This window comes from Erpetoichthys calabaricus, chromosome 7, assembly GCF_900747795.2.
Source record: "Erpetoichthys calabaricus chromosome 7, fErpCal1.3, whole genome shotgun sequence".
Classification (NCBI taxonomy): Eukaryota; Metazoa; Chordata; class Cladistia; order Polypteriformes; family Polypteridae; genus Erpetoichthys; species Erpetoichthys calabaricus.
The window spans coordinates 28146120-28157484 of record NC_041400.2 but is presented as its reverse complement, the minus strand read 5'-3'; the positions used below and the strand labels follow the sequence as shown (position 1 = coordinate 28157484).

The following is an 11365-nucleotide window of genomic DNA, read 5'->3' as shown; positions in this document are numbered from 1 at the left end:
CTTATAAAATTAGCCCATAACTCTTTAGTGTTCCAAATAACTGACAAAGCTGGTTGCTTATCACCATCTGACACACTATTGTTTGAAGAAATTCATGACAGATACAAACCTTTGTAGAAATTACTGTGACAAAAACATTTTTTGTAATGTCACATACCCAAGAAAAATCTGAAGATTGTTTGTTTCAGGCCTGCGTTATTTTGCTCACTTGACACATCGTGATGCTCTACAATATGGAGCTTCTGAAAAAGGAGAGGCACAAAGTGAATGATAAAAAAAGTTGCATTTATTACCTCATATAATCATTTGAAGAACTAAGCAAAACAGACAAGAGGATATGTGTTCAGAAATGGAAGTGCCCTGTGTCGGCACAGCAGGACTCCATAACACACTAATCTAACAGTACTCTATACTGTGTAGAGTCAGAAACTATTTAAGCATAAATACATACTTTCCCATAATGAAAACAACAAATGGAAACAATGTTTCTAAGTGTTCACTTTAAGGCTGTCTGCTAATTGTGCTAAACATTTCCCTTATCAGTTTATAATGGTGCAGACACACTTGCCTGCCTGATAAAAATGTCAGATAAAAAAAAGGACTAATTTCCACAACATTGTTTGCAGTGTACAAATATTAGACTTCAGAAGCAGTTACAATCAATATTGTTCTGTGAATGCTAGGCACCTGAACGTTTTACATTTTTATTACAGAAACTCTGCAGAACTTTTCTTAATTTTTAACAACACTGTGACAACATATAAGACAGTGGCACAACCTGACAGCTCCTGTGGAAATACTTGCAAACAGTTGCCAAAACCTCTCTTTTAGTGCTTTGTTTAACAGTTAACGATGAAGGCAGTTTCATCTTCCAGCTGTTGAGGCGCGCTCAAACTTTGGAAAGTAATCCCGACTCTGGGGCGCTTGCCTTGATGAGATTCTGAATCTCTTTGAATTTAGGGTGATCTTTGTCCGAAATGAGCTGCAGAAGTATCGATTCACTTGTGGTCACTATTATTCCAGTGCGAGCTAAACGCTGTCAAGAGAAAGAAAATGACAACAAGAGAGTCTTCATTACAGTACACAAAAATCTAAAGGTCTCCCTCAGTTCTATCTTTGCACTCGATATTTCAAGAGAAAGTACACAAAATTGTCTCTTCAGAAACACTCTATCCACAAGGGTGATTAAAGTTTCTCCTCCAAAGACATATTGCTTGTGAACAATCCCTGTATCCCTGTGTAGTAGTCTCTGAAGTGCTGTGTCTAACTAATGTGGAAGACTGTTGGAAATTGTGTCAGTGCCTCCTGAGCCGACTGTGTATTTCTTTAGGAGCAGAAAAACGAAATCTGGGTTAGTTTTCTATTGAAAAGTTCAGATCCTGCAATCAATTACAATTAATGACTCTCAAATATGAATCATTTCACTTCATTATTTCATTTTTAATTTGTGTCTGTTTGAGCATCATGAGAAAACCACCAACACCGATTTCCAAAACACTTTTGCATTTAATTTCCTGTATAGTCTAACTTTGAATATCCATCCATCCATTATCCAACCCACTATATTCTAACTACAGGGTCACGGGGGTCTGCTGGAGCCAATCCCAGCCAGCACAGGGCGCGAGGCAGGAAACAAACCCCGGCCAGGGCACCAGCCCACTGCAGGACACACACAAAGCACACACACTAAGCACACACTAGGGACAATTTAACCTGCATGTCTATGGACTGTGGGAGGGAACCGGAGCACCAGGAGGAAACCCACGTAGACACGGGGAGAACAAGCAAACTCCACGTAGGGAGGACCCAGGAAGCGAACTCAGGTCTCCTAACTGCCGCCCAACTTTGAAAACAGGCTAATAAAAATGTTACATTTTCTACTGTGAAAGAAGCCTGGACAGACAGACACTGAGACAGCCAAGTCCCAAAAGCACACACATGTATTATTCTCTTCTTTTAGCACACAGCACAATGCACAACTTACCAGTCCACTGACTCAGTCCTTTTCCCTTCTGCCACCTCCACTCCTCTTCCTCCCAACTCCAGCTCTCCGAATGGAGTGAGGCGGCCCCATTTATGTTGCACCCAGATGTGCTCCAGGTGTGCCCTGAGGAACTTCCTGCAGCACTTCTGCCACACCAGGCGCCAAGCACTCCAGGTGTGTTTGGTTCCTCTTCCAGCAGCACTTCCTGGTATGGCAGAAGTGCTGCCATCTTGGGCTCCGGGATCGTCCAGGCGCCCCATGGCGGTGGCCATGGACCCCAACAGGGTTGAGCTTCTAAGCTCCCAATCTATGGCCCTGATGTAATCCAGGGGGACTGCCCTCTTGCACCCCGGGAAAGATATTGCTTCTCTCCCGGTCCTTCCCTACTCTAGGCGTCCCGGTGGGGCAAGGTCCCTGGTCATCTGCCACACTGCATACAAGTATGTATAAAAAATAACAACTAAAAAACCTCACTAATCGTTGCCTTTTTGATTGGACTATGGTATGTTCAGTTACGCAAACGTTTCTAATTGTTTTGGAATAAAAAAAAAAAACACTATATTTTCCTTTGATTTATATTCATCACAATAATTACAGAGAATTTTTATATACCCAAGTACGGTGAAAAAGTACAAGACTTTTAGGTTTTCCGCCTAATAACTCTTTAATAATTGGTTGTATACAAAAAATCGGTTTCCTCTTTTCTGAATGCTCATTTTATAACTAACAAAACATCCATCCATCCATCTTCCAACCCGCTGAATCCGAACACAGGGTCACGGGGGTCTGCTGGAGCCAATCCCAGCCAACACAGGGCACAAGGCAGGAATCAATCCCAGACAGGGTGCCAACCCACCGCAGGACACACACAAACACACCCACACAGCAAGCACACACTAGGGTCAATTGAGAATCGTCAATCCACTTAACCTGCATGTCTTTGGACTGTGGGAGGAGACCGGAGCGCACGGAGGAAACCCACGCAGACACAGGGAGAACATGCAAACTCCACGCAGGGAGGGCCCGGGAAGCGAACCCGGGTCCCCAGGTCTCTCAACTGTGAGGCAGCAGCGCTACCCACTGCGCCACCGTGCCGCCCTAACAAAACATGCAATATTAAAATTTTTGTCTACGGTAAATAGTGACCAAACAAATGTCCCATTTATGATTAGATGTGCTCTTGAGCTGGAGTAACAAAAGTCTTTTGAGACGGCATTAGTGAGAGGGGGCGGACACTATGAGGGGATACAGCAGGCGCTCAGTGTGTGCCACTTGACCCTCATTTGTCTCACAGCAACTGAGTTGTATGTTATGACTGGGGAGCATTCTGGCTCTATGACATTTCAACATTACTACTGAACTAGTGAGATAATTATTATTACTGGTTTTACAAATTGCACTTTGCTGCAAAATTACTTGTATTCCTTTAAATTTTAACTTCACAGTAAAATTTTGAAAGGATTTAAAAAGCTGACGAGTACTATAGGATAGTTAATACTAAAAAATACATACATTTTTGCAGTGAAGAGGAGGACATAAGTGCCAGATCTGCTTTTCATTTACCTTATAGATTTTATCACTTTCTGTAGCAAAGCTAAGTAGAACAGCCAATTGTTTTATAAAGCATATTTTTTATAACAAATATTGCTCAAAGTAAAAGGAAAAAATGATAATTACTGGGCAGCCACAAGACAAAGCTAATTCCTACAGGCATCCCGGAGGAAAGGGAAAGAGACAGAGAGTGTCAGGAGGCACATGCAGAGGAAGAATGCAAGCATTACTAGGGATGGTGTGTTACCCCCAAAGGTATGCCAGGCAGGAGCAGTAATATATGTGAAAGGGAGATAGAGCAGGAGGGAGAGACAAGGCAGACAACGTATGTTGCTAGAAATGGCTGACCCTCTTCTAGGAGGGAGAGAGAGAGAGAGAGAGAGTGCGGTTTAAAGCTGCCTCATGGCGAGAGATCAAATGAGAGCAGAATCTGAAAGAGTGTGAGGAGAACACCTAATTGGCAGGAGGAAAAGAAATTTAAATTTCACAAACTGAAATGCACGCACTTCTTGCTGTTCATGACTGTGATGCCACATATTTTACTGTCGTGATGTAAATAATAATCCAAGAGCACAATGCACTACAGATTCAAAAGGTGAGAAACAAAGGAAGGCAAACATACGAATACTTAACAGGATATTAAAATGTGGCAACGGTGCTATGTGTCAATCTGGTAAACATCCTGCAATGCTTCTGTTTGTTAAAAGTGTTTGTCTTTAAAAGTAAAAGGGGTTCAGAATCTAAATAAGTATCTAGCATATATTGCAGAACATTTCTCACTGTGCATCAAGATGACCACCTCTTTAAAATAAATTATTACCTCTGTAATCTTTGTTCTTTGTCAGTGAGAGCAACAGAATAGAAATTCCTTGCTTGGGGCCAACTTTAAATCTTAAAAAAGAGGATTTTGGGTTGGTGATGTAGAAGAAGTTGTGGGCACTAGAGGGAGTATCAGAGCCCAAAATCTAAGAAACCACCACCAACACACAGTTGGCCGTTCAAATAAAGCAGTTTTATGGACACAAAACACCTCTGTACATGTTTTCTTTCTCATGATCCACACCATTCTCTGAACAATCACTCTCTCTCCTCCACATCTCCCAAACACGCATTGCCCTCCTCCTCCTCCTACAAAATGGAGGGATCCCTTTAAGCCAGACTCGGGAGTACTTCCAATAAACAAACCACTGTCTCCAGAAAGCACTTCTAGGTCAGAAAGGACCACCCTGGACAGGAGATTAGTCTCCTGACAGCGGGCCCTGGCAGAACCCACTGAACCCAAAAGGGTAACTCTATGGAACCACACTTCAGCAGGCTGCCATGCGGGTGTCCAAATGGGCTCGCCACAAGGGATGCTGACACCAACAGTAAAGAAGACAACCTGAGTATTGGAGGCAGTCTCCCACTCTCCCACATTTCTTCTGGCTGTCTGACCAGGAAAGGGACTGATAATCATCTCAGTGGGGATGTTTCTCCATCCAGGAAATCCATCCATTATGCTGGTCTCCCAGCCAGGTAAGGAATTCCAATCCATTTCTGGTGGGATTCTAGTCCTGGTATAGTATCCCCCCATCCCCGCCTCCTGGCTGGGACAGAGAATCTCACACCTCTCTTACTGACCATCTATTATATTTGCCTCCCAAAAGGTAAGGGGACAGGGTCCATTCCTGCTGGGATACCGGTCTGCCCATGACAAAGTACATAAATGTTTAAAGATCTCCAACTCCATCCCCACTGTGCACTTAGCCTCTTTAAGTCTGTGTCCCAGAATATGGAGCAACAGGGTGTGATGGAAGGAGCAGCAGCCCAGCCAGGATGGACCCTGTTAACTAAACCTGGTTGGAAGGCCAGTATAACAGATGACCAGGAAGAGATGTGTGACATTCTCTGTCCTGGCCAGGAAGCAGGCATGGAGGGACACTATAGCATCTGGTGCACCGGGACTGGCATCTCAACAGAAATCGTTGGGAATTGGTTACCTGATTGGGAGGCCAGCATAGTGGATGGACAACCAGGATGGACAAATATCCTGACCAGGATGTTTAGCAGTTCCTTTCCCAGTCTAGGGGCCAGAAAGGTGGGACAATGGAAGATTGCCTCCCACACACAGGTCGTCCTCTTGTGTGCTAGGTGTCAATAACCCTTGTTGCGAGTCCCTGTGTGGATATCCACAGGGGCAGCATGGGACTTGTGGGCCCATAGGGCTGCTCCATTGGGTTCTGGGGGGCCATTAGGGAGAGCTGATGCGAGATTAGTCCCCTGTTTCAGGGTGATTTTGCCTGACCCAGAAGTGCTTCCTGGACACAATGATTTGGGTGCCAGAGGTTCTCCAGGGACAGGTTTAAAAGGGAGCCCTCCACTTTGCTTGCATTGTTGGTGCCGGAAGAGAAACAGGACAACACTGGTTTTGGAGGAATGGTGGTGAAACAGAAAAATTGAGCTGTGCTATGCAGTGCTGTACTGAGCAAAAGGTACCATGTTTAATAAAAGCACTTGACTTGAACCAAGGATTGTGTGTGGTCTAGTTAGGACTGTTGTTTGGGACTCAGTGATGCCCCTTACTGGCCACAAGGGTTAAAAGCCCAGCATTCACTCATTTCCCAACAGTGTATCATCACTGTGAAAGACTGGCTTATAAGCATTAAATTGTCTCAAGAATAAAAGAACTGTAGAGCCACTGAATGTATAAGTCCCCAAATAAATACACAATCTTTGTGTAAAAGAGGACAGTGACAAGTTCATTTTGTACCTTTATAAGAGCAATGAGATTTTTTGTTTTTGAGTAAAACAGGAAAAGTTTGAACCATAAAGTTCATCTGCTGTGTTTACAGTGACTGCCGGTTACATTATACAGATATCTGAAGACTGTGTGCACTCCTCATTCTGTGAGATTAAACGCACAACCCCCTATTTATATTAAGCAATTCTTGAAAGCGCTACTGCTGCGTTTCAGGCTCCCCTTACATTTCAAGGCACCAATGGAAAATATTTTACATTTTATGCATAGTGTAAACCTGTACATAACACAGATGTTTACTGTACCTCTCTTGTGTATAATACACTGTATGTACAATTACATTTCCCACAAAGGCATGCCGAAGAATAATGAAGTACAGAGAACTCGGGTAACATACAGTACCTCCAGGGCAAACATTCTGTCCATCATACTTCTGGAAGAGGTCGCGTCAGCCACTATATGAACTTCAAACCCTCTGCCAATTAGGTCCAATGCGGTTTGCTGGATACATACATGTGTCTGAAAACAAATATAGAATTTGAAAATGTTGTTACCAGTTAGCAAAAAACTAGCCTTAATTATTAATTCTTTTTCCAACCCCATTTATACATTGATTGCAGTGGGTCAAATCCTTGGCCGTAATTAGCTCTTCATAAATGATGCATCGCTAACAAGAGTCCTACCACAAAGAAATGGTGTCAGTCAAGATCCAGTTGTGATTAAGGATACAGTGAATAATGAAAAATCTTGAAACTGATGCCAGATCTCCATTTGTACTGTGACATAACTGTCACAGTAGACGAGGTAGCTTCTCCGAGAGGCACAGAATATACTGCTTCAAAGCAGAAGCATTCAGTAATTCAGTAAGCATCCAGTGTTCTGTTTGTTCAGATAAATTCATGGTGCTTCACGTGTACTGGAACGACATGAGACATCTGCCAATTACACACAGATGGCACGGGTGTGTAATGACAGAAACAAGAACGTGGGACCCACTGCCGTCTGCTTAGTTCCTTGTGCACCTACCAGACCTGCATTCCTGTTTTAGCGCAACACAAAGCCCAAAACCCAACCGAGTCAAATGATTGGCTGAGGCTGATGGGTGCATTTACCTTTACACACGTCTACTTGTATAACATTAGGCAGCAGGTGCTATAGATATACATCGATTTTTTCAAGGCTGAAATAACTTTTTTTTTTTTTAATAATCTTTGGCGAAGCACAAAAACAAATCAATTCCTCGTCCACCTTGTTTCCCAGTTTAAAACCCTTTTCAAAAGGCACCTACTTAATATTATATTTTTATCCTATTGTTTATTTAATACATAAAGTTAAATATGCTTTGGTGTGTGTGTGTGTCAGGTACGCAAATTGACACTGTTGCACTCTCTCTGACACATTTTGCACAGATTCTCTATTTGTAAAGGATAAACTTTTCATTTGATTAGGGTTGTGCCCCTTTAAGGCATTTTTGGAACTTTGCATAGGTACACAAGTTGCTCAAGGGGAGTGCATTCAGAGAAAGTTTGACTTGGTGCCTACATTTCTCCCCATGGAAAATTTATTTGGTGACCACACCTGTCTACCCCTGGCAGCATTTAGTACCCCGCTAGTATTTTTGTATTTTGCTAACCATTCAAATTTGAGTTAGGGCACATGTTTTAACCTTTTTTAATGATACACTCATGGTAAGGAAACCACCCTGACCACTAAGGACTACAGAAATTGCCACCAGAGACTACTGCATTATGGTTGTATACTGATAATCCTACTCAAAGTCCAGTGTTGTACGCTACCTTTCCAACTTCTCATTTATATTACACAAGGTGCATTATGGAAATGCTTGTAAAGAAAAGGCCTCTGCTTGCAGTGATCAGCGGAGCTCAGAAAATATTAGCAGGAGGGAAAATGGACAACCATCCTGTGTACTAATGGAGATGCTAGTCCTCAGTCCAAAAATATACACCTTACTCGGCCCATACAGCAACAGTAGGCTACTATCTGACAGCAGCGTACCACTGGCCACCCTCTACACTAGTAATATAAAAGAGACAAGCACTGCAGTAATTATTGTGCTCTAGCTTACTGTGAGACACACTTCAGGCATTAGGCCTTAGTTAATTTTGAAAAGTAAAAATAATTAAGCTGTTGAACAAACAAAAGAAAGAAAAACTGGTTTACAACTAGTGGTGTTCTCTGAAAAGACCTATTTTGAAAATCTACAAGCTTTTAGTGAATCATAAAACCCAGCATAATTACTAGGAATTAATTTTCTCGCTATTTCAAATATCTACCTCGTATTTATAACTTAAAAACTTCACGTTTTGTTGACATCTAACAAAGAAGAACCCTTATGTTCACTGTACTTTATGAGGAGCAGCAGAAAAGCCAACAACAAGAAAGCTATCCTCCCCATTTTGAATTTTCGCTGCACTGTGATCCTTATCCTGAAGCCTTCACATGACCAAAGACACCACAGATTTTTAATTCCTGCTTTAATAATCAATGAAATAATGCTATGAGTATTCCTCATATAAATTTAATGAAACATTGTAAAGCACACAAAAATAAACATAAAAAGACATGACTTACTTATTATGTATATTATGGCCTACAAGGGTTTGACAAATTCATGGAAAACCTCTAACAAAATATTAATAGCAAGGTGGTAATAAGGAGTATGGCAACCCTTTGCCTTCAGTACAACTTAAATCTTTATTTAAATGCGGTCACACTCTGCAAGTCCTAGAATACTGTACTGTTCTTCAAAAAGAAAAGCCACCAATTCTGTGAGGGAAGAAGGAGATGGGAATTTATTTTACACTCCCGAACTTCCCATTGAGGTCCAATGATGTTTAGAGCTGGTGGTTGGCAAGACAATGGAAGGTATTCAAGTTCACCCAGGCATTTATGGAGCCATTCGTGAATTAGTTGTGCAGCGTGTGTAGAGGCATTATCATCTTAGAAGAGGGGAACATCATGATGGAACACTGTTTCCACCGTAGGGTTTACTTGGTCTAGTAAAACAGCTTCATAGTCCTTGGTTAACATACAACCATTCAGAGGATTTCTCAGTCCTAATGACTCCAAGATACAGTAGCTTCTTACATCATTACTGACAATCACCCCCACCATCACCATCATCATCATCATCACATTTAACACTCGGCAGGAGAAGTGTAAATGGAGCTGTCCTTTGCCTTTCTCCAACTGTAAACCTGTCTGGATACTGGACACTAGGTGAAAGGTAACTCAACAGACCACATTTTCTTTCAGTCCTCCGAGGTTCAGGTGTTATACTCCTTACACCAGGCCTTGTATCCTTGTGCTTTGGCCTTTCACAAAAAAAACAGTTTCCAAACTGTAGGCCTGCTACAAATTATAACTGTACAGTTTGTTAGTTTGAGACCTTTACAACCTACAATTTTTGTTCAGATTTTGTGTGTTTTTTTAAATATATGTTTTTAGGTGTTTCAGTTTACTTGTTTCCCCAATAATTTCCATCCATCCATCCTCCAACCCGCTATATCCTAACTACAGGGTCACGGGGGTCTGCTGGAGCCAATCCCAGCCAACACAGGGCGCAAGGCAGGAAACAAACCCTGGGCAGGGCGCACCAGCCCACCGCAGGGCGCACACACACACACCAAGCACACACTAAGAACATTTTAGGATCACCAATGCACCTAACCTGCATGTCTTTGAACTGTGGAAGGAAACCCACGCAGACACGGGGAGAACATGCAAACTCCATGCAGGGAGGACCCGGGAAGCAAACTCAGGTCTCCTTACTGCGAGGCAGCAGTGCTACCACTGTGCCACCGTGCTGCCCTCCCAATAATTTGATAATAATAACTAGTACTTTACATTTTCCAAGGCAGTGGTACTCATTTTAAATACTAAGCAGCTTTTACAGCCAGCTTTTCTGTAATTTTTAAAGTATGATAAAAAGGAATATTGTTAGAATGTCCAAAATTATTAAAAATGGTATTAAAAATCAATTTGTAAATATTCTTTCCACAAAATAATGAAGGATATACAAATAAAAACAGAAATTAAAACTGATTTTACAAAATGTTTATCTGAAGTAGGAGGGTTTGCAAAGTATTTATAGTTAAAAATAACCATTTTTGAAAGAAAAAAAAAAGTTTGAGAGTGAAAAACATCAATTCTTAAACAACATGGGAGTTACCAGGTTATTTTCTTTTTCTGAAAAAGCACGTAGAATTTAATGATAGCCTCCTGATGGAAGCTAACAGAGCTCTTTGGGAATATGAAATAGCTGTCAAATAAACTTGGCCAATGGTTAATGCAATTCTTGAAGGTGCTCGGAGTTGTCTCGTTTAGAAAGTAACACACACTTACTGGCATTATTTTCAAAACCAACTGGGAATTGTTATATGTGTCAATGGCATTGGATTTCATAAAACTGAACAAATTGTTCATATTTGGGCAATGCTGTGAGACTAAAAATAAATATACAAACGTTAACGGTTTCAAATACACATTTTTGCTTTGTGTCCTCCCCCACCATAACCTATCATCTATGAGGGAGGAGCAGAAGCAATGGATTCATCAAAAATTTCAATCTCTGGTTTTTGATGGATCTCGACATTTTAAGAGTCCCCCCAATCCCAAAAACATTGATATCTTGATGATGCGTGTGTGTCTCTGGGAGCAAAATGACTGGACAGAAAACTACCAAACTCGAAACCTAACCTTGTTATGAGTTTTGGAGCCAAATTGTGCAAGAGAGGCAGTCTAGTGGAACCCTCAAATACTGTAATTCTGCAATTAATTATGAATTCCTCTAGTCAATTGCTATCGTAATAACCTATTTTATGATCAGAAAGATCAGCATCAGAACGGTAAATAAATTAATGAAATGTTATAGAATAGTTCGGGTACCTTGATTCCTAGGGCGCAAACCCCTCGAGGCTACATTACCCCAATTCAAAAATGTTTTTAAATAAAATGCTCAAGCAATCTGTCCAGGGTATCTATTTGTTTTGTATTACAGTATGTCTTATTTTACTCTAAAATATTGTTGATGAATGCAAATTGAACCACATACTAATTGTTTTAAATAAGTA

General features: G+C 41.4%; 1 protein-coding gene across 1 annotated transcript in view; it reads right to left on the bottom strand.

Annotated features, from left to right (window-relative positions):
* Positions 1 to 274: 274 nt before the first annotated feature.
* isoc1 (isochorismatase domain containing 1) overlaps positions 275 to 11365 on the bottom strand; it is a 30530-nt gene continuing 19439 nt past the window's right edge. Inside the window, exons 4-5 of the mRNA XM_051930213.1 lie at positions 6675 to 6791; positions 275 to 1036 (exon numbers count right to left, since the gene is read on the bottom strand). Of these exons, the coding sequence (XP_051786173.1) occupies positions 890 to 1036; positions 6675 to 6791 (264 nt within the window). The 3' untranslated portion in view covers positions 275 to 889. The remainder of the gene's footprint in view (positions 1037 to 6674; positions 6792 to 11365) is intronic.